The sequence below is a fragment of the Meles meles genome, chromosome 1 (genome assembly GCF_922984935.1).
Source record: "Meles meles chromosome 1, mMelMel3.1 paternal haplotype, whole genome shotgun sequence".
In the NCBI taxonomy this organism is placed as follows: Eukaryota; Metazoa; Chordata; class Mammalia; order Carnivora; family Mustelidae; genus Meles; species Meles meles.
Genome location: NC_060066.1, coordinates 40,293,668 through 40,318,137, shown reverse-complemented (window position 1 = coordinate 40,318,137; position 24,470 = coordinate 40,293,668). Strand labels below are relative to the sequence as shown.

General features: G+C 38.8%; 1 protein-coding gene across 2 annotated transcripts in view; it reads left to right on the top strand.

Moving 5' to 3' along the window:
- Nucleotides 1-24,470, top strand: part of CPQ (carboxypeptidase Q) — a 502,411-nt gene that overhangs the window by 144,854 nt on the left and 333,087 nt on the right. For both annotated transcript variants that reach the window (XM_046027443.1, XM_046027451.1), the window contains exon 4: nt 21,010-21,217. In XM_046027443.1, the coding sequence (XP_045883399.1) occupies nt 21,010-21,217 (208 nt within the window). The remainder of the gene's footprint in view (nt 1-21,009; nt 21,218-24,470) is intronic.

The window sequence follows — 24,470 nt, the reverse complement described above, 5'->3', positions numbered from 1 at the left end:
CCAATAACTCCTTTTCTTTGTTGATTTTTATTTTTATTTACCATTATATATTCTTATGAGACAATTCTCTTTGGAGTACCCAAAGAGAGATATTACATTTTTACAAATGGATCTTTCCAATATTGTGCTATAACAGTATTTGCATTTAGGAACACTGCTGTATTTCAGTATAGCTTTTTTTTTAACATAGGTATTTTCTGTTTACGTTCTACCCCCACCCTTCCAAAAGAAAAAAAGCATCATAACGTCTCAGTTTTATATTCTTTCAAGATAGTTTGGCATCCTTACTGGATTATATGCCATAACAAAAATGTTCCCACCCATTCATCTTTAATTACATTTAAATTTACATTAAAATGTAAAAGGATTAAAAGTACTTTAAAGAATGGTGTGTCCATTCACTAAACAGCATGTATTAATTTATAACTGTTTATTAAAATAAATGTGGTTAGTCTGTGTCTCTTGCCTCATGCATAATAAAGAACTTCTCTTTTTGAAAGTAATTGCTGTAAAATATTGCTTGAGGGATTAAAATGCTAGTGTGATTGGGAGGTAGTATCTTTGCTTTTGGGCAGACTGTTTTGAACATCTCAGGTTCAAACATGAAACTGGGTAAGGGTAGTTGAGATCAGGGAATGACAGAGTGGTTAGAAGGGGTCCTTAGATAATGAGTCCTTGAGAACAGAAATGAGGTCTTCTCTATCTTTTCTAAAATCCTAAGGGCCTGGTGCAGTACCATTCACGTGGGAGGAAAGGACAGTGTTGCTACCGGAACAGCCAAGAGACAAACAAATCCGAGCTTGATCTTATACAAAAATGCTGAGTTTCTCTCAAGATTTTCTTCTCAAGCTGGGCTGGTATCTGCTACTTACTATCTTTGTAGAAAAGAAACAACATACTCTTCTTGAAGAAAGCTAGAATGTTTGTCATTAAGCCTGACAGTGATTTGGGCCCTCATTCAAATAGAGGGAAAGACTTCTACCTGTGGGGTTAGGTCAGAAGGCTGTGGTTATAACACAAATTGTGATTTTGTTTTGTTCTTCTCCTGTTCATAAACCTCCACTGTTCCCCCCTTTCCCACAGTGACAATAGGGAAAAGTCCAAAAAATTCAGTGTAGGTGGCAGGTGGGGGCCTTCTGGAATTTTAAGCTAAACATAACTTTTACCATCATCCAGTTTGAACGTCTGTGTGGCTCAGCCATTCTTCTATTTGGTCAAGAGATTTTCTAGGCATTTCTGATGGGAAAGGAGAGAAAAAACTAACACTGGAAGTGGGTGGGGCCTGGGAACTGCTGACAGAGATTAGCATCCAGATGGCTAAATTCAGGGGACACGGAGAGCAGTGGTGCTGCCCACACTAATACTCTTTCCAGGTGCCTTTCCAAGGTAAGGGAACAGTGCTTGTCTACATACTCTGTTCAGACAATGTGTCGTTTCTTGATTCCAGTCTGTCATTTTACTTATATATCAGGACATATTCTGGGAGCTGATGTTTTAGATTCTGGAAGAAGGAATCAATCCCAGAAGACAAGTAACAATTAGGTGAGAAACTCAGGACACCAAACTGAGTCTGGTGTTTGGGGCTGGACTTCAGTACTTGAGGAAATTACCAAGAAAAACAGGGCGGTGGAGGGTGGGGGGATATGTGGTCAGACTGGCTTCAGCAGGTGAGGGATGAGGTGGGCGTAGTTAAGAAGATGGCAGCCCACCTTGGTACCTAGGACTTTCATCACCCCTGTCCCCAGACAGCAGATAAATGCATCATACCATTCCAGTTATTCTCTGGCATTCGGCAAGGGCCCTGGGTAGGGCAGAGCCTGCATGTGAGTGACTTTTAATTTGACAGTTGGATGGGGTAGGTTCTTTCAGGGATTGACATCCACCTGCTCTGGATCCCATTGGCATTATAATAGGCCTTATTCTGATATTTGGGTAGCCATATATTGCATGTGATGGTTTCATCACTTCCAATTAATTTATGTTACTTCAACCTAAGAAACATCTTACATTTATTTTTTTATTTTCTTTAGGTCTTACCCAAGGTATGAAGCACTTCTTGAATGAACAATACATTTTTGGTATTCTGTCTACCACCTAAATTATGGATGAGGCCAAACAATAAACCTGGTTTCATTTAAGTTAGATTAAAGTTTTTGGTTTCCTTAAGTTCTATTCCTCCTACCCACCCCCACCCGCCCAGCAGTAGAATACAAAACTACAGGGACTTGTATGGCTTATACTATGGATTATAAGTGCTGTGAAGGCCCATAAGTGCCTTATTATTCTGATTATTTTGGAAACAATGCATTTTTCACTAGAAAGACTAGAAGCTGGAAAGCCAAAGATTTTTGGTGCAAAACTGTCAAGGAACTTCTGGATGGATGTATGCTCCAAGGGAGCTTTCATTTTAAGTTAAGAAATTCAGGCTACTTGGAGGGAAGTGGTCAGTTCGCTTTGTAAAATTAGTTATCAGGGCAATGTAAGGGTTAATGAACAAAATATATTAATCTAATCCAGATATGTGCATTTATATAGATTGCCTCAACATATAAATTATCTCAATACATGATTTTTAAGTCTTTATCATTCTTTCATTTATTGAATAGTCTTATTGAACACTGCTTTAGGCCAGCTGGGTGCACATACCATTGGGATAGAAATGGGTAATGCATAGTTACTGTTTTCGGGGGCTTACAACCCTCACAGGCATCATATGATTCACTGCAGGGAATAGAAAGATGAGTCTTGAAGCAACTGTTGCATGGATTTTAAAAAAGTATATTCATACAATAGAATATTATTTGGCATTAAAAAGGAATGAAATATTGATGTGTGTTAAAATATGGATGGACCTCAAAAACATTAGGGTAAGAGGAAAGAGCCAATCAAAAAGGACTGCATTTTGTATAATTCCATTTACATAAGATGTCCAGAATAGGCAAATCCATAGAATTAGAAAGTAGATTACTAGGTTAGTGGTGGTGGTGGGACATGTGGATGGAGTGTGTCTGTCTGTTAATGCTATTATGGTGTCTGTCTTAGAGGTGATGGAATGTTCTAAAATTTATTGTGGTGATGGTTACATACCTTTGTGAATATGCTAAAAACTACCGAATGGTACACTTTAAGTGGGTGAATTGTATGGTAAGTGAATTTAATCTCAATAAAGCTAGTAACAACTAAGGAGTGGGGGAGAGAGAGAATGAGTGAGTGATGGAAAGAGTGGATAGATCTTTCATATAATTTGCCCATGAGGGGAAGTAGAGAAATGGGAAGGTGGTAAAGGAATATGTTTTATTTTTATATTGATTATCTAATTTACACAATAGTTTCAAGTACACGTTCTCACTTCATCCTCACAACATTGCTGTGAATTTATTATATAGATAAAGAGACTGAAGCTTGGAGAGCTTAAGTGACTTGCTAAAGAATGTACAGCTTAATAAGAAGCAGAATGGGTAATTAATTAAACTCACTTTTTTTTTAAAAAAGATTTTTTTAATTTATTATTTATTTGACAGAGAGAGACACAGTGAGAGAGGGAACAGAAGCAGGGGGCAGTGGGAGAGGGAGAAGCAGGCTCCCGCTGAGCAGGCAGCCCGATGTGGGGCTCGATCCCAGCACCCTGGGATCATGATCCGAGCCGAAGGCAGACACTTAATGACTGAGCCACCCAGGTGCCCCTTAAACTCACTTTTTTAGGAAAGCAGAGCATAAGTTGAAGGATTGACTCAGAAAAGAGGCACAATGCCTACTGAGATGGGAGAGTAGGAACAAAGACAAGATGAAGATATGGATACTGAGAATTCTCTGATTCCAGAAACTCTTCTTGTCCAAATAACATTTTTTTTTTAAAGATTTTATTTATTTATTTGACAGACAGAGATCACAAGTAGGCAGAGAGGCAGGCAGAGAGAGAGGGGGACCAAATAACATTTTTAGCACAGTTTACTTTTATGCTTTCTGGGCTAATGTACTGATATATTAACTTATTTTTTTGCTAATATATTTGTAGGCTAGTTAAGTATTTACATATTAAATTCCTGGAGGACAGGGAAATGTCTGTATCTTTCAGATCCTTTCCAGTACATGTGGGGCCTTGATTACCCATTTATTTGCCTGTGTTGAGTAACTGTATTCTGAAGACGGTCAGAGCTCATTGGCTACCACCAGTGGAAGTATGGTGTTCATGGATTCAGTCATGTGTTCTTCTTAGTCTTAGTTTTGTATGAGGCTGTCAGTTGTGTCGTCCATATGGATTGCCCTGCTTTGAACTGACAACATTGACTACACATTCACTCCAAGTTTTTAAGAGAATCTATCCTTAACTCTTTGTTTTTTAATTCTCATCAGATAATTCCCCCCACCATTGTACCCCTCTTTCTGTCTATACATCAAATCATTCAGAAAAATCTATTGATTGTGTTTCTAAAATATATTGCAAATTCATTGCCTTCTTTTTTTCTTCTATGAATTAGGCCAGACCACCATCATCTCTGTCCAGGTCTATCTTTTCAACTGGTCTCCCTCTTCAAGTCTCTCCCTTCTCTACTCTGTGAATGCAAGACCTGTGTTCTTTATATGAATATTCTATCATATGCCTCTTGCCAGGTCCTTCTACCTAGAAAAATTATCACCGCAAAGAGCTATCTTTTAATATACGTGTAAAAATCTCATTCAAAAGTGTTTGAGGGACAACTGTTTGCCACACGCATTCTTCCACTGACCACAGAACAAAGTCTAACTTTACCATAATCCACAAGGCCCTGAATGATATGGTCCTTCCTTTTCCCCAGACTTTATCTCATGTTTTGTTTTGCCTTTTCTCACTATACTGCAAATGATCTTCCTTCAGTTCCTCTGGAAAATTTTCCTGCCTTAGGGATTCTGGAAGGAGGACTCTTGTCGTCAGTCTTCTTAGTGGATAACCCCTTAACATAATCCTTCAGTTCTCAGTTTAAATATCCCCAAATCCAAAGGAGGTTCTGTCCCCCTCATGATTTAGTTAGCTAGGAATGATAGAAATCTCAAAATAACAGCAATAGCATAAGCAAGATAGATGTTTCTTTCTCTGTCATATACAATTCTAGGTAATTGTGCTTCATGGATTAGGAACCCAGACTCCAGTCCTGACGTTCCTTTTCAGCTCTAACTCATAAAAAGATGACCTCTTCCATCTGCATTTGAGTGATCAGGAAGGAGTCATGGGGAAGATAAAGACATGCCTCCCCTAATAAGTAACGTGGTCATACCTAGCTACAGAGAAGTTGAAAAACGAGGTCTCTTTTTTTGTGGTTTGTTTTTAGGTAGTCTTGTTCCATCAGTATTAAATGGTTCTGTTACTGAAAGAGAGAGGGAAAGAGGTTATGGGGAAAAGGAACAATGTCCCTATATGTTATACTTGTGGTAGAAATGGACTGTTGTCTATTGGTATATCATATGGCATTTTCTTTATAATGACCCACAAAAAAACTTTTTGTTAGTAAGTTTGTGTTTTTCCTGAGCAACTGGTTTGTATTTCTGTTTTGTGTCTTATAATGTTTCACTCTTTGCTTTGTTTGCCAGGCATTTTACAGCTAAATTTGTACTCCTCTCTAGTGACTGCACAAACCTTATGACATGTATTTTCTTCTATAATATTAACCATGGTATTATTTTACTACACCTGCATTCTCTTCACTCATTTGTTTTTATTTTTCAATATATTTTTATAGGTCTCCTCAAATTCTTTTGGTAATAAAGTTGGAAACAAATAAAAAGCAGTTCTAAATAAATACCCTGTATTTAATGAGGATTATGAAGGTATATCATAGAGTTGTTGAGAGAATCAAGAGTTAATGGAAATAAAACATTTAGAACAGTGTCTGGTATACTATAAGAGCTACATAATTGTCTGCTCAGTATTCTTATTATAATTAAATCCTTTCTGAACTGACCACCAAGTAAGCCTGCTTGAAGAGACAGTCTTAAGAACACACTCAAAGTAGGTTAAATGATGAAGGAAATAATAAAGTTATGTGTTTAAGGGCCACTCATCAACAATTACTCTGTGCCTACCGACTATAATCTGTGTAACAGCTAGCAAATGCATTGTGCTGTGTAAGATAATATGCTAAAAAGTTGGTCTCTGAGACATAAACACAAATATATGGATGACTAACTGGATTAAATTACTAGAAGGACTATTGCTCTCTCTCTACCTTTCTCCAAGATAGGGATAGAAAGTTTCCATCAGATAGATCTGGGTTTGAATCTTAGAACTGTGACTAACCAAACTCTGTAGTAGGTTAAATCTTAGTTTTCACCTCAGTAAATAGGAACAACAATACCTACTGCATAGGAGCGTAAGGATTACATGAAATAATGCATGTAAATAGCTCTGCATGTTGCCTGCTCAGAACATGCATATAACAGTTATTCCCTTATCATCAGTTTCATGCAAATCTTTTGAACTAAAGAATTATTACCTTTCACTTCTTGGATTTATACTGAGTATAGGCAAACCTGATTTTTTTAAAAAAATATTTTATTTATTTGACAGAGAGAAATCAGAGACGCAGGCAGAGAGAGAGGAGGAAGCAGGCTCCCTGCAGAGCAGAGAGCTCGATGTGGGGCTCGATCCCAGGACCCTGGGACCATGACCTGAGCCGAAGGCAGAGGCTTTAACCCACTGAGACACCCAGGCGCCCCAAACCTGATTTAAAAAAAAAAAAATTTTGAAAACCCTGCCTTACAATCTGATAAGTCTACAAATGTTTAAATTTTTTACTTTTCCATCATGAAGTTGTATGAAATAGTGGCTTCTCAGATATGGTTCAAGGCTAATCAGTGATCCACATGGGTTCTTAGAAACCATGCAAACTGTGGGATCCTGTTGCCTTAATGTTTCTATTAACATATGTTTCTGATTAAGTTTCTGGTATGGATTAATAAACTATTAATGGTGTTAAATGGATGCCTGTTTTTCATTAATTGGTAGCTCTTCAGAAACTCATCAAAAATTTCCCATTCATTTTGTTCAGATGGTTGGGGATGAATGGCCTGAGAGGCTCTTTACTTTGCCAAAGTGGATCATGAAAAATATGGTCATTTTAATTCAACACAGCAAAGATATATTGAATTCAGAATATGGGAAATGCATTGTACTACATATTGTGACACTGTCAAGAGATATCCTCTGTGGTGGCTGTCTGTTGTTTGCTACCGAGCATCCATTTTCCCTCTGTTTGGAAGTAGGTGGCTTTCACCCACTCCTCCAGCCATGTGGTTTAGGTGGGATTGGCCCCTTACCCAAGTCTAGATGTGGGCCTTGCTTGGCTTAAGGTAGCTGGCATATCCCATCTCCAAGACCATAGTTTTGGATTCAGAGTTGGCATAACACGTGGTTTTAAACAGACTTGTTTCCTGGGGCTTCTGGTTAAAATGAAGCTTGCTTTTTTTTTTCCCATGGGAAGCTCTGGAAGAGACACTCCCTCTTTCTGTGGGCAGTATAATAAGGATCTGAGGTCTGGGAGAACCTAGAGCTGTGAAGGGGCAAAGCACCACACAGATTCTTAAGATGAAAGGGAGCAATACCAGTAGCCAGGAACTATCTGAGGCCAGCCCTTCTGCTGGTCATGTAAGCCAACACATTTTGATTGTTTGTTGTTGTTTTTTTTTAAGTAGGCTCTACACCTATCATGGAGCCCAACACAGGGCTTGAACTCATGACCCTGAGGTCAAGATCTGAGCTAAGGTCAAGAGTCAGACTCTTAAGCCAACTGAGTCACCCTGGTGCCCCACCAATACATTTCCTTAAGCCAAGGAGATTTGTTTAAGTCAATTGGGGTTTTCTGTCACTTGCAAGTATGAGAATCCACATGTTCTTTGGTCTCAGAAGTTAAAAAAAGATTCATGATAGCTGAAACCCAGGTATTAACAATTGTTCTATAATATTGATTCATATGTGTAAGAAAACTTGATACAGGGACTAAAATTATTATGGAAACAAAATTAACCAATGGCAAGTATTTATTGAAATGCCTTGAGAGAAGGGATTATATCTGTTGGGTGTTCTAGGACCATTCTTGGCACATAATTAAACTCTCAATATATGTTGATTGAATGTGTGAGGTTAATACTATGCTAGATTCTGTGTTTCCCACATGAAGGAGACCCTCCCTTTGCCATTCGGGCATTCCTGATTACAGGTTTTATTGGCCATAGACTTTCTTTTGAATGTATTTTTATATATTTTTAATTAATAAAATTTATTTATCTATTTTTTTTTTTTTTACTTTTTAGAGATCCTAGAATTAAAATTTGTTTTTTAGGGCAGCTTAGGTTCACAGCAAAACTAAAAGGGAAATATACAAAATTCTCAGATACTTACTCCCCCTGCACATGGATAATTTTTTTCCATTATCAACATCCCATTCATAGTGCACATTTGTTATAATTAATGAAGCTACATTGACACATTATCACTCAAACCCATAATTTACATTGGGGTTCACTCTTGGTGTTGTACATTCTGTGGGTTTTGGCAAATGTTTAATGATATGTATCTACCATTATAGCATTGTAGAGAATAGTTTCATTGCCCTAAAAATCTACTGTGCTCTACCCATTCATTTCTCCCTCTCCCTAGCTCCTAGCAGGCACTAATCTTTTTACTGTTTCCATCATTTTGCCTTTCCCAGAATGTCATATCGTTGGAATCATAGAGTCTTTTTAGATTGGTTTCTTTCACTGAGTAATATGCATTTTAGTTTCCTCCATGTCTTTTCATGGCTTGATAGCTAATTTCTTTTAAATATTGAATAATATTCCACCATTTTAAAGTACCTTTATTTATCCACTTATCTGGTAAAGGAAATCTAGGTTGATTCCAAGTTTTGGCAGGTATGAATAGAGCTGCTATAAATATCTGTGTGCAGTTTTTGGACATAAGTTTTCAAATTCTGTGGGTAAATAACCAATGGGTGCAATTACTGGATTGTATGGTGAGAGTATATTTAATTTTGTAAGAAAGTTCCAAACTGCCTTCCAAAGTGGCTATACCATTTTGCATCCCCACCAGCAATGAATGAGAATTCCTTATGCTCCTTACACTTGCCAACATTTGGTGTTGTCCATGTTTCGGATTTTTGGCATTCTAATAGGTGTGTAATGGTATCTCATTGTTTTAATTTGCAATTCCCTAACGATGTATGATGCTGAACAAATTAAATGTGGTTAATGCCCTTGTACTTAAATCTCTCCTACTTATACTGCATGGTGATGGCTTTGAATTGTAATTGTAGTGGGATTGACATTGATAGTTGGATTTGTGTCCTTCCAGCCAGTGGACCTTAATAAATAGCATTCAGGAAATTTCTGTGTAAGTCCTATAGTGCTGTTATTTCCATCATGTCTCTAGAATCTTCTCATGGCAAATTGCTGTGTCAAACGGAATTATGAAAGTGAGTCAGGTTTCTTCTTTTTAGGACAAAAATTCTGTTTTGTTGCAGTATTTTTTTCTCCAAGTTTAACTTCTCTAAGAACAGCATAAGAAGTTAACATTTCAAAACATAGCTAAATGAAAAAGCCCATTTTGGAATGCCAAGCTGTCATAGAGTTATTTTATCTCTCTGATATAACACTATAATAACGTTATTTTGTGCTTGATACAAACATAAGCTCACCAGTTTCTATCATTTTTGCCCTTGGTTTTTGGAGATGGAATTTAGAGGGAAAACACATTTAGATAGGAAATATCGAAATCTATTGAAAGTGTATAGAATTATTTAATAGTACAACAGGGCTGCTTGTTTCTTTTAGAATTGACATCAGGTGGGTAAGCTAACCGAAGCTGCCAAGACTGTATTTTAATGATCTCTAGGGTTTATCTCTTATTTAAAATTCGTTGTCATTTAATCTGCATGTGTTAAGTCACTGACACTTGCTAAATTCTTTTTCAGATTTGTTGGTTGTCTACTGTTTGGTGTTGATCATTTGATCACTTTGTTGTGTGATAGGAAGAAGAAAGTAGTTATCTAATTTTCACTGAACAGTCTTCCCTAAGGTATTAGATATATTCATTCTATATTTTATCTGTCATCAGCTACAGATTGTGAAATGCTCTGAAAGAAACTTTAAATTCAGGGCTCCTACTTTTGTCAGCTCTCACTCAGTATTACAGTGGTAACAAACAACCCCCAAATTTCTGTGGCCTGACCTCCTAAGATTTCTTTCTTTTCTTTTCTTTTTCTTTTTTTTTTTAAAGATGTATTTATTTATTTTAGAGGAGGGAGGAAGGGCAGAAGGAGAGGGAGAGAAAATCTCAAATAGACTCCACACCAACCATGGAGCCTGATGTGGGGCTTGATCCCAGGACCATGAGATCATAACCTGAGCTGAAATCAAGAGTCAGACACTTAACTGACTGAGCAACCCAGGTGCCCCTCCTAAGATTTATTTCTTGTGCCCTTTGCATATAAATATATAAAGTTGGTAGCCCCTTTGCTTCTGCCTCAAGTATCTTTTTCATTCCAGGATCCAGGCTGAAGGAGTTCCCATCTGGGACATGTCATTCTTGTGGCTAGAAGAAAAGCTCTCTTAAAAGACAATCTAAGCTTGCAGTGGCTCTTTTAAGTTCCTGCTCAGATGGGGCCATATACCTTTCCCATTTACATCCCATTGGCCAGAGCAAATCTCAAGGCCAAACATAGCATTGGTGTCTTCCAAGAGAGACACTGCATTTTACAAGACAATTGATTGGCATGTGTCATTCTCTTACAGAAAAGGGGAGGGGAGATAATACAATATAGCATTAGTATAATTTTAGATAAGGCCAGTGGTATTTTTTTCTATCACGCCCTCTTCCTCTGATGCTTCTCTGAAAAGTCCTTTCAGTGCTCCTCTCACACATCCCTCCATCACCCCTGTGTTTTTTTGTTTGTTTGTTTTGTTTTGTTTGCCAGGTAGACCCAGGAAACCTCCCCAGCTTCTCTGCCGAGCCTTTTGTGGCATCTTTATGAGATAGTGCCTGCATGATTTCTTTAGTTAAAACTGACAAGAAATTGTATAGCCTCTGGAGCTGTCTGTTGTGATAAAGAATAGTTCTGCTCTAAGCTGGGTAGGCTCCATGTTTGCTGATTATATCCATTATTTTTGTTTTATTCCTGGTGATTACTTTGAAGTTTTAAATAAATCAGATAATTATTGCTTATATCTATTTGATATATATTGAGGACCCTTACAAACCTTACTCTTTTTTTTAATATAATTTTTTAATAAACATATAATGTATTATTAGCCCCAGGGGTACAGGTCTGTGAATCACCAGGTTTACACACTTCACAGCACTCACCGTAGCACATACCCTCCCCAATGTCCATAAGCCAACCACCTTCTCCCTACCCCCCGCCTCCCGGCCACCCTCAGTTTGTTTTGTGACATTAAGAGTCTCTTAGGGACAAACCTTACTCTTATTGTCTTATGTTTCTTTATAGCACACATAGCAGTTCTTACCTCTGTCATCTCATCTGAATCAAAAATCCTGATGGTGCCACTGTTACTTTGATTCCCATTTTACAGGCCGGAGAAAAGTTAAGCAACTTATTATAGTGAACTCTATAGCTGTATTCAAGGCAGGTTACATAACAATGGATGCTCTTTGTTACTGATAAAGAAATACCCTGTTTTAAGCATACCTGGAAGAATGGACAACGTAGGACAGCAAATATTTTGTAAAAAAGTTTTAGATGAAGATCCTTGTTTTGCATATAGGATTCATCTTAAAATTAAGCAGCAAGGTCTTTGTTTTGAGTGATCTGATAACTAAATTTCAGTTTACGTACAACTTTCCCCCAGGAAAGCAATCGTTATATAGATTAGGCAATATGGTTGTGGAGTGCAACACTCAGTGAAGCAGATTTCCCCGTTGCAGTAAATGGCATCCCCTCCATACTCCCACTCAGAGTGGTCTCTCCAGTCTTCTTTCTCTCCACCTCCTTGCCCTCCTCCAACCACTACTGCTCTCAACCAGAATGTGGCGGTTGCCCCCTAAATAGCCCTCCATACCTTTTTCTTGCCGCCTCCAAGCCTTCCAGCAGACTAAGACTAGTGGTATTTCCAAAATGTAACTCTGAATTTGCCTGACTTCTCTGTCCCCACCCAGATTCCTTACTACAGCTACGGGGGCTCCCGTGTGATGTTACCCTGCCACTGCCTGCCTCCTCTCATGGAGTTCTCTCCCTCACTCTGCATCTTTAATCTCCTTCTCTCTTTTTCTCCCGGCTTCCTACTCTTCCCTTCTCAGATCCCACCTCCTCAGCAGAGCCAGCCATGACCCCTAGACTACAATAACTAGTCCTGTTTCAGTCGACTGCAGCCATAAACTCACCTCCATACCCCCACCATCACGAAGACCTCTAGATTTTCCATTTTAGATATCGCTGGAAGCTGACTGATGTACATTGGACCTTCCGGCTGCTCATTTTCACAGATGCCTAAGATCATGTTTGTTGTGGAAGTCCCCACTCACTCACATGGGTCTACAAGGAAATACTCATTGGTTGAGGAGAAAGCAGCCAAACTCAAACAGGCCTCAAAGCAACCATATTTAAGACAACCAGAGCAACTGTGTTTCAAACATAATATGCCTCATGTTTTAGACTATAACTGGCTCCCTGTGATAACTTTGAGAATTAATCAAAGTGCCCCCAAGTATGACTGCCTTTTGTGCAGTGGCCTGACCAGTGGAAGCAGTTTGGAATCTAAGTGATCGGATCGCTAAGGATTGGTCTGTGCTCCACACTTGTTGCCATTGTGTGTTGTGGCGTTGCGTCCCCAGACTTCTTGAGTGTGCTACAAGACAGGTTGAACTAAACACAGAGGTCCTGTGGTGGGCACCTCTCCATAATACAACAAAGTGCATAAGTTCTGTGTTTCTGAGGTCAGGTGTCAGCATGGCAGGGCGGCTTGCGGTACGCTGCTTCATCAGCCAGACAGCTGCCTCTCGAGAGATGCTGGTAATGCGCTGTGCCCACGGATTTTGACAAAGTCAGGTCTGGGCTTGCTCTCCAGATAACAGCCCAGGTTTAATTTGAGCCAGATCTCAGGAGACAGTTTGGAGGGTGGGTCACTCACACACCTATGGCTGTCCTTTGGGTGCACTTTGCCTCTTGCTCTTTTTTCGCTCAACTAATAGCTGAGTTTAATATTTTTTCCCTGAAAATTGTTTCAGGGAGGCTGTTTTCCTTGCCTTCTTGGAACTCGTAGAATGAGAATAGGGGTCCAAAAATATCTTGGTTGAGAATTAGAAGATTTTAGAATGTCTCCTTGTCTGTTTGGGGGCCTGGCAGTAGGCCTCCTCTTCACTGTAAATGAATAGATGTTTCGTCTATTTTTGTCTTCCCTTCTTTGTTCTTTTCCTAGGAATGGCCTTTTCTTTATTTTCAGGCTATTGAAGTCTTCTAAGGCTCATTCAAAGTTTCATCTTATAGGAACCTTCCTAGATTTCTCCCAGTCAGAATTATTTCGTGAAATTTTACTTTGTACGTTCATTTAGACTTGTGACATCCTGTGTTCTTTTTAAAGTTTTTGTTTACCTACTTTTCTTCACCAGATATTCCAGTTTTTTAAAAGATTTTATTTAAATTCAATTTAATTAACATATACTGTATTATTAGTTTCAGGGGTACAGTTTAGTGATCCATCAGTTTCATGTAACACCTGGTGCTCATTACACCACGTGCCCTCCTTAATGCCCATCACCCAGTTACCCCCATCCCCCCACCTACCTCCCCTCCAGCGGCCGTCAGTTTCTTCCTTACAGATCAGGGTCTCTTATGGTTTGCCTCCCTCTCTGTTTTTATCTTATTTCATTTTCCTTCCCCTTCCATATGTTCATCTGTTTTTTTTTCCTTAAATTCTACATAGAAATTATATGGTACTTGTCTTTCTCTGACTTATTTTGTTTACCATAATATACTCTAGTTCCTTCTGCATTGTTGCAAATAGCAGGAGTTAATTCTTTTTGATGGCTGGGTAATATTCCATTGTGCATGCATATGTATGTATGTATATATAATATATAAAACTATGTGTATATGTGGTATACATACCACATCTTCTTTATCCATTCATCCATCCATGGACATCTGGGCTCTTTCCATAGTTTGGCTATTGTGGACATTGCTGCTATAAACATTGGGATGCATGTACCCCTTCAAATCACTACTTTGATATCTTTTGGATAAATACCTAGTAGTGCAATTGCTAGATTGTAGGGTAGTTCTATTTTTGAAGTTTTGAGGAGTCTCCATACAGTTTTTCAGAGTGGCTGCACCAGTTTGCATTCCTACTAACAGTGTAAGAGGGTTCCCCTTTTTCCACATCAATACCTGCTGTTTCCTGAGTTGTTAATTTTAGCCATTCTGACTTGTGTCAGATGGTACCTCATTGTCATTTTGATTTGCATTTCTCTGATGATTTTTTCATGTGTCTGTTAGCCATTTATGTTTTCTTTGGAGAAATGTCTGTTCATGCCTTTTGCCCATTTCTTGACTGGATTTTTTAGTTTTCGGGTGTTGAGTTTTTTAAGTTCTTCATAATTTTGGATACTATCCCTTTATCTGATAAGATATTTGCAGATATCTTCTCCCATTCCATAGGTTGCCTTTTAGTTTCGTTGGTTGTTTCCCTTGGTGTGCAGAAACTTTTTGTCTTGATGAAGACCCAATAGTTCATTTTTGCTTTTTTCCCCCTTGTCTCTGGAGATGAGTCTAGTAGGGCATTGCTGTGGCTGAGGTCAAAAAGGTTGCTACTTGTGTTTTCCTCTAGGATTTTTTATGGATGCCTGTGTCATACTTATGTCTTTCATCCATTTTGGATTTATTTTTGTGTATGGCGTAAGAAAGTGCTCTAGTTTCATTCTTCTGCATGTGGCTTTCCAATTTTCCCAACACCATTTGTTGAAGAGACTGTCTTTTTTCCATTGGGTAATTCTTTCCCACTTTGTCAAAGATGAGTTGACTGTAGAGTTTAGGGTCCATTTCTGGGTTCCCTATTCTGTTCCATTGATATATGTATCTGTTTTTGTGCCAGTACCGTACTGTCTTGATGATTACAGCTTTGTAATACAGCTTGAAGTCTGGATTTGCGATGCCTCCAGCTTTGGTTTTCTTTTTCAACATTCCTTTGGCTCTTTTGGGGTCTTTTCTGGTTCCATACAAATTTTAGGATTGTTTGTTCCAGCTCTGTGAAAAATGCTGGTGTTAGTTTGATAGTTTGGGATTGCATTGCGTGTGTAGACTGCTTTGGGATACATAGGCAATTTTATAATATTTGTTCTTGAACAAATCAAGATGAACATGGAATGTTTTTCCATTTCTTTGTGTCTTCCTCAATTTCTTTCAAAGTGTTCTATAGTTTTCTGAGTGCAAATCTTCTACCTCTGTGATTAGGTTTATTTCTAGGTATCTTATGGTTTTTGGTGCCCAGATTTTCCAATTTTTGAGAATAGGACTGAAACTTAGTCAAATTTATGCTGCCCCCAATGTCTAGTATGAAGCTCCACCCAGTAGGAGGGCTGTTATTTGCTGAATGAATTTGAATTCTTTCATAAGAAGGACATGAAGAATTATAATATTCTCCATAAGCAAATGGACACTCAAAAAGGACTGCTCTGATGTTCTTTTATCTGTCTTTCCATGAATTTGCAATTTCCTTACCACTTCAGGGCAAAACACTGAGTTTCCAAGAATAACTGTTTTCCTTCTCCATAACAGAGTTCAGGAAAAACCAGTCGTCCACTGGACCTAGTTATCTTGTGCAGTGTACTCAGTATAAGATTATGTGATAAGAGTAAGAAGCTAGGCTTCCTTTTGGGTGGGGTTGGAGTATTTCCTGTTTGGAGGCTAAATCTTCTGAAATCAGAATTAATTTTCTAAAACATACCACATTGTATTGAGCCCCAGAGACATGTTTTTTTCTGTTTGTAATCTTTTCCTTTCCTTTTTTTTTTTTTTAAAGATTTTTTTATTTATTCATTTGACAGAGAGATCACAAGTAGGCAGAGAGGCAGGCAGAGAGAGAGGAAGGGAAGCAGGCTCCCTGCGGAGCAGAGAGCCCGATGCGGGGCTCGATCCCAGGACCCTGAGACCATGACCTGAGCTGAAGGCAGCGGCTTAATCCACTGAGCCACCCAGGCGCCCCTCCTTTCCTTTTAATAATAGAAGACATTATAAAAATTCTCACTTCGCTTTCTTCCTATTCTTAACTTTTCTTGTGGGGAATCCAGTTAGAAAATACTAAGTGTGGAGTCTCTTTATCAAATTCTTCATAGAAAAAATGATCTGAGCCAACACCACAGCAGCCAGCATCTGTTGTCTCTGCAAGGAGACTGCAGTGGTAATTATGCACGGGGTAAGTTGCTTAAAAAATAAATTGATCAATTTAAAAAACTAAGTGTGGAGAATAAAAAGGCACCTGAGGACTTTTTACAGTTTTTGTGGTACTATCAGCTGTAGCCAAGAGAGCTGCTTTATAATGTGAGTATTCTTAGCTTCAGCCCCACATTTTCTTCAGAATTAGCTATCATAATCCTTTTCATTACTCTAAAAGAGTCTGATGACTCTTTTCCCAGAGTGAGGTCTCTCTCCCAACTCCCCTGTTAATAGTTTGGGACCTAATGTGACAGTAGTACTTGGATACTGGGTAGACTAAGAACATAAAATAACTTAAGAAGACTTTTATATACCTATTGATTCTTCCTCTTTATTCCCCTTAAAATGAAAATACTGAGCCTTTCGAGTTTATATTTGTGAAAGAAGATAGCAGCACAATTAGTAGGAGGACCATGATCCTTGGATTCAAATCTCAGCTTCAACACCTAGTAGTTGTATAAATGGACTTCTCTGCTTATCAGTATCCTCCTAATAACTACTTTGCAATTTCTCTGGCCATTCATATAAACAATAGATATTCAAGTATAGATATTATTGCTATTATCATCCATTATCCTGACCTACAGAAATACACAAGTTCCTTGGAAAGTATACATTTTTGGAGAGTGATCAGGGATGGGTATTATTATACTTTAATTTTTTCTTTTTTGGTTTCTTTTGCTTCATTCCGTATATGCATGTGTGCATGTATTTATGATTATGAATATATGTGTGTGTGTGAGAATTTCTCATAATGTGTGTCAGGCACCATTTCAAGCATTTTGATAATATTAATGAATAACGCAGATAGAAGATTCTACCTGCTCATGGAGCTTACATGATTGTAGTAGGTATAGCTGGAAGCTGATAAATTCTGTGGAAAAGTGAAGCAAGGGAAGAGGGAGAGGGATTTGGGAGCGGGTTACACTTCTAGATAGGGAGGTCAGGGTAGGCCTTTAGTGTCAATATAACACTGGATTTGTGTTCTTAGGGATTTTCATGTACTATCTTTGAGAATGGAGAATGGGGAGAAGGGAGATGAGAGCACAGAAAAGAAGAGGAGCCTGTTGATTTGTAGGAGAACTTGAGTATTTCCTTTGTGTAACATGTGTCCAACACAAGCTAGTATAGATGAGCGAAGCCTTTCAGGTGGCCTCATTTTATTTTATTCAGTTTGAGCAAAAATCTACTTTAAATGCTTTTTCTACATACCCTGAAAGATGGATACTGAACACAGTCCACTTGGTCTGTGACTGCTGCCGGAGGTCATCACCATGACTCTCGCATCTGTTGCTGAACTGTCACGAAGCAAGGTCCTCAGGGCCAACAGAGTTGCTTTTGGCTCTTTGCCTCCGTAATGGCTGAGTCTGTAATGGTTGTGAGTTCTACATCGTAGCTACTACACACATATGGCTATTCAAATTAAAATAAGTGACATTAAAAATTCAGTTTCTTAGTCACATTAATCACATTTTAAGTGCTCGAGAGCCATATGACTAATGGCTACTGCATTAACACAGAGAGAGAACATTTCCAGCACTGCAGAAAGTTTTGTCAGCATTTGTTATTTTACATGTTCCTATCTCTGACATTGTTTTTTTCTGGTACTATCAGCTTCCAACCGTATCTCTTCCTTTTGATTTGTTGTTTCTCATGGTTTATAGGTTTAAATACTGGATTTAGAATTTTGTGTGAAGTAAGGGTGGAGAGTCTCTCAGAGAGAGCAGAGGAGTCTTCTTATATTCAAGTCCTTGAGTTTTCATACTTAGAATTTATATTCCTATTCTGACTGCCCCAAGGCCTTTTTCGCTTGGTTATTATTATGCAGCTGTGCTCTGGATGGTAAGAGAATCAGACTGCTGAGTTATTATGAGAGAAGTGCTATCAAACTTTAAAGGTAAAATTGTACTTTTATGGAAATGCTTTAGACCCAGTCAGTGGTACCCTACTTGGAGCAATGCTATTCAAGGAGTGTTTATTGACTGACTGCGTATGCATACGCCAAGCACTGTGTTAGGCCCAGGGGATGCTAGCAAAAATGAACATAGCTCCAGTCCCTGAGATCACAGTTTACATGGTGGAGAGAGTCATAAAATAGGCCGAGTTTCAATTGCCCAGTGCCCAGGTAGGCCCAGGATGCTCTGAGAGCCCAGAGGAGGATGGTTCAAAAGCCAGGCTTCCCTGGGGGTGGTAGGGAGGGAAATGAAACAGGAGATTAGAGGCCAGGGGATGCCTCCTAAAGAAGGATTCTTAAATGGCATCCTGAAGGATAAATGGGTGTTAGTTACATGATGGAGTTGGGAGAATGAGATCAACAAGACGTGATGTACGGTAGTGTGAACAAAGATGCTGAGAAGTGAACTGACATGGTGAGAACGGGAACTTTTAAGTGTATTTTTGATGGAATTTGTAAGAAAAGGAAGATTGTCTTTGTAGAGAGAGACAGGCTTTGAATGGTGTGTTGAAGTGATGGTTTTCAGCAGAGCTGGAGAGGGGCAGGACAGGGGTAGTGACCTAGGCTGATCTGACTTTAGTTCAGATTAGTTCAGGCAGCTCTGTGGAGGTGAGGTTTGGGGGAGCTGGGGTGGAGGCTGGGACACCAGTGGTGTTGGGTGGGTGGAAGAGAGAGAGCCATAGCAGGCTCTCAGTCCAAAGGTAATGAGGGCCTGGTGTGAGAGAGTGAAACAGAGGACCTGGGTTCGATTAATGTTTACAGCCTAAAATTATGAGTATTTGAGGATTAATTAGATGTGGGGACTGAAGGAGAGAGGAGTCAGAGATAACTCTAAGCTTTCAGGACACCAGTTAATTGAAATTTTCTTCTATGTTTACAGCCTAGGTTTTGACCTACAGCTTCTACTAGTGATTTGCATTGGTAACGGTGGTGTCTAGGATGGGTTTTGGCTGTCCAGGACACCATCACACTGTCATTTGTTAAAAGAACTTAAAGCACAGACCATAGTGAAGTACCACCCTCCTATGACTTTAATTCTGCAGCAACCTATGAAAGTTTATAGAAATTCGGCTTTATTTCTAGTGGCTCCTATCCAGATGCCAAAATTACCCCACTGCTGGGACAGCCCTTGGGTGGACCATTGAATCTGTTACTCATTATGAACAACTGAAAACCATCAACAAAATTCTTGTATTATGCCAACAGTAATACTAGTCAAGTATTAAGGTAGGTTTTGGAAAGTTATGAATCTCAAAATCTGTCTAGGTGAACTCTTATTTGTATGTTTATACATAGTTATTTATCATGTAGAAAAGCTAGTGGCTTCCTTTTTATAATTATGCATTACTTTTTTTTAGATTATAAATTAAATTCTGAGTTCTGACTGTTGGTGGAGACATGCTTATAGATCTGCAGTCACTTAAAAGTAAAAGTACAAATTGAGTCCAGATAGGGGAACCAGAAGTAGGAGTAGAGCCAGCCCAAAGGGTCCATTACAATGGGGCTATATTGAAAGCAAGAATTCTCACATACCTGCAGTGTATTTTAAAAGGATTTTCCAAGTAACAGTTAATATTTTAATGCCATCTGCTAACCTTCCAGGAAAACCTAGTTCTCTCTTTTGCAAGATTAAGGAAGCATGCCAAATACATGTTGATATTTCTGTTTTTACCGATGTATTTCATGACTGCATGACTAAAGCCACAAAACAGTAGGCAGCAACTACTTTCTTTTCATAGTTTTATTTAGTCACTGCACTTGGCCTTTGATGCTGACTGTCTTCTCCTTGTCATTCAAACTGCTCCATCAAATTACATCTTCAATAGTCTGGCAGTTTTGAATGACTTCTTGGAGGCTGTGAAACGCTGCTCCCTAATCGGGAAGATCTGGGCGAGTCTTGTAGGAGGAAAGATGGCGCATCTCTTCCAAGTGAGACAACAGGATTATAGGACAATTGCATAACATCTTCAGAAGTTTTATCTGGAGAATAGCGTTGCGTTTGGTGATGAACAAGTACCGTAAGTTGAGAAGCATGAGAAGTTTTCATATTCTTTAAGAATATGGGATAAAGGAGGAAAGAAAGCCAGCTGACTTTTTGTAGTTCCTGGTAGAGGTTACATTAACTATTTGTCAAAAGTTGGATTTTTGAAGATTCTTGGCTTCTAAGAACATTTGTCATATACTGCCATTCTTTGTATGCTGTCCGTGAAGACTGTTTAACAACATATCAAAATAGCTTTATAAAAAGATAGGTATGTGTTTCATTAATCCCAGTGGGAGCTTTGTAAAGTGCATTTTCTTTATAAGTAATTAGTGTCATTCTGTGAAACTCATGACTTCTTAGGGTGGGAAAGAAGGGATAAAAAACTATCTTTTCAAGCAATTTGTGATTTAGTACCAGCTGGTCAAGTGAGTTGAAAAACCTTCTGAGTCATATGTCCTATTATTTTGAATGCCTTTTCTCTCCCTTGGGAAACTGACTAACCTCTGCAGCCTCTCTCCCATGGCAAATCACTCTAAAACTTTGATCTCCTCAAACCAGTTTGTCAGAAGTAGCAGACAAAACATGTGTGACTTTTCTGTGCCAATTCAACCTGGCCGGCTAGAAACCATAAGTTAAGTCTGTATGACTTTTATTTCTAGGCATTACGGCAGAAGTTCTGGTGGTGACCTCTTTCGAGGAACTGCAGAGAAGGGCCCCAGAAGCAAGAGGCAAGATTGTGGTTTATAATCAACCTTACGTCAACTACTCGAAGACAGTGCAGTACCGGGTCCAGGGGGCAGTGGAGGCTGCTAAAGTGGGGGCTCTGGCGTCCCTGATTCGCTCAGTGGCTTCCTTCTCCATCTACAGGTTGGTCATAGTGTTCAATTGAAATTCTTTAAAAAACCAGGATTGTCCATGAAAGAGGAGCCCTTATGAAATAAAAACAAACCATTCAAATGAAAATACTGATTGTTTATGGAATTTCCCCCCATTCCATATTCGGTCATTTGTTTGTAACATCTTCTTTGGCCTTTTTAGGATTCCAAGCATTATTTGTACATTCTTTTAGAAAGCTTTCCACATCCTTGATGACCCCATAACATTCCTTATGTAACCAGTATGTTATGTATTTTCATTGGAGGGAGAACTGAATTCACGTCTGTGTTTCATCAAAGACTCCTCATGACTTCAGAGGAAGCCAGGCCTTTTCCCATTGTTGCTAGAGAAGTGAAATAAAAATAAAGTGGGTAACATGATGGGAGTTGTCTGTGATATAGTGGAAAGAGAGGAGGAAGCAGAGGATCTTGGATATAGACCTGGTTCTGCTCCCAAACAAGCATGTAGCCTTGGGAATGTTCTTAAACTCCTTGGGTCTCGGCATTCTCTTCTGTGAATCAGCGATGATGAAGAATTTAAATTTACAGTGTCACTTTGAGAATAAATGAGAGGAACTTATGAAAGATACTTGGTTTTCTGCAAAGGTCTACATATAATGTTTTGTGGTATTCAAGGGCAACATAAGTTTTGTCTTTTTCTTTGTAGTTGTGGTTGAGGTAACTGCAAAGTGCTTTATTGACCCTCAGTCTTAGGATAAAATTTAGCATTGCAGTAGGTAAAAGTTCTAAGACTTGACCTATAGACATTTGGCCTAGTTTAATAGCTATATACGGTAATGTCACACATTAAGGGTGAAGTATTTGATGGATATAAACATGGATAAAAGAAGTACCCGCTTCTGGTCACAGTCTGTTCTCCTAAAGATAGAAAAAGAAAACAAGGCATGCAGACACAATTGCAAATGGGGTTTATTTGGGTTTCAAGATCAGATTAGTATCTATTATAAAGGAGAGTTTATTTATTCTACACAATTTTTGTTTGGAGCTGGAAACACAGCTGCTTGACCTTAATTAGCACCCTGAACCCTTGAAAATAATATAACTGAGGAAACATCAGCAAATAGGAAACCAAGTCAGAAGGGAGTTGTCCAAAAGCACAAAGAAAAAAGGAAAGGGACATTTTTCTTTTATGGGGATAAGATATCTTCCAGGGAGGAAGGTGGGACATGTTAAAACCATTTTAAAAAGTTTTATAAGAGAGGAACTAGTTCCACTGATGTCATAGTGCTAAAATAACATTCTTTGTAGAGTCTAAATGTTTGGGGACTAATGAAATAATCATTGGACCATATTCTTTTGAATGGTTAATCTTCCCGGGAGGGAACTCCTAAACTGACTAGTTTCCTTCCCAGAATACCTCAATCACCGCTTAGAGTAACACACTCCTCAGCAATCTGTGGCCATTCACTATGATTTCACTGGTTGTGAGATCTAAATTATGGAGTTAGTCTGTTGCTTTGTGAAATTGGGTAATCGCCAAAAATATTTATTTAAGGACTACTACTCATAAGACTAATAAACTCCCAAATGACTTAGTGAACTGCCAGGGTTAATTGACATTTTTTTTTCTGTTATAATGAAGATATCTGGGAACCAAGGCTATAACCTAAGAGCCCCAGAAAAATTTTGCCCAGCATAGGATGTAGATATCTATTGTTAGCCTCTAACATTTGGGGTCAGCAACTTATAGTTGTATATTAAAAAGACATCTTTCTTTTTCTTCATATTTCTAGATCTAGACTGAGTATAGTTTTTCCTTGATTTTATAGCTAACCATATTTCACTGGACTCTTGACTTTTATAACTTCGTATTTTTGACATTTATAAATGCATAATAGCATTGCCCTTTACCCAGTACTTTAGAATCATTCACATATGTCATCTTACTTGTTCTGATGACATAGTGAACTAAGCAGAAGGGGCATTATTATTCCCATTTTACAGAAAGAGAAATAAAAGTTCAGACAATGCAGCATAATACCATGTTTAAATCCTACATCCTGAAAAATAAAACCAAAATGAAACAAATTCTGCCTCTTTGTCTACTTGTAGCTAATTGTTCCACAAAGCTAATTTTCCTTAAAGAGTATTTTATGTTCCTGTCTCCATTTCTTCATCCGTCATTCACTCTACAGACCATTTAAATTTTTTTTTTAAATTTAATTTTATTTTTTTCAGTGTTCCAAAATTCATTGTTTATGCACCACACCCAGTGCTCCATGGAATACTCTACAGACCGTTTTAGTCTGGCTTTGCCAGTATTGAAATGGAACCTGTTAAGGTCACAAATAGCAGCCCAACTTGTCAAATATAATGGACCTTTTCCAGGCCATCATCTTACTTCCCCTCTCTGGAGCATTTGTCACTGCCTCTTCTCTTTGGCTTCTGTCACTTCTTTCTTATATTCTCTTTCTTGCTCTCACCCCTTCCCATTCTCCCACTTTCCCTCTTCCTTTTCCGTTCACCTGGCTTCTCACTCTGAACATTCTACTCAAGCAGTCCTGTCATGCTTGTGACTTCAGCCACCATCTCCACTGTGACACCTTCCAAACCCACCTCTTTCCCATACTGCTGCCTGAGCCCTAGGCCCTTATATCCCAATATGTCCTGCTACATCTTTCAGATGTCCCACAGCTATCTACACTGCACTTTTCTTCAAAACAGAACTCATCGTTTTACCTCTTTATCCTGCATTTCCTACCTCAGGGAAGAGAGTATCATCTATTCTGCCTCCTAAGTTAGAAGGTTCTTGAGTACTTCTTCCCTCTTCACATAATCCATCGTTTCTGGTAATTACTTTGTCTCCTGGGCTCTGCTCTTAGTCGTTTCAACAAATACGTATTGAGTAGCTCCAGTTCCCAATGTTTTTGGGATCTATTGTTAGAAGCTAACAATAGATGTCCACTGCACACTCTAGTAGTCAGGAGTCACTAACACTTTCCCGATGTGCCAAGTTTCCTCAAGGCTTCATGACTTTGCATATGCTTTCCCCTTGCAGCCTTGTCATCTTCCTCACTGTCTCATACCTCTCTTCAGGATTCGTCTTAAGTGTTTCATCTTCTGAGGAGCCCTCCTGATACCTAGCTCCAACTCAGGCGAGCACATCTTTCTTCTCACACTGTACCCTGCATACTCTGTATCATAATGTTTTGGAGTAGTTGTGGTTCCTGGTGTGGTAGGGGACACTGACTCTTGTAACGACTTCAAGTCTCAGTCCCTTAACA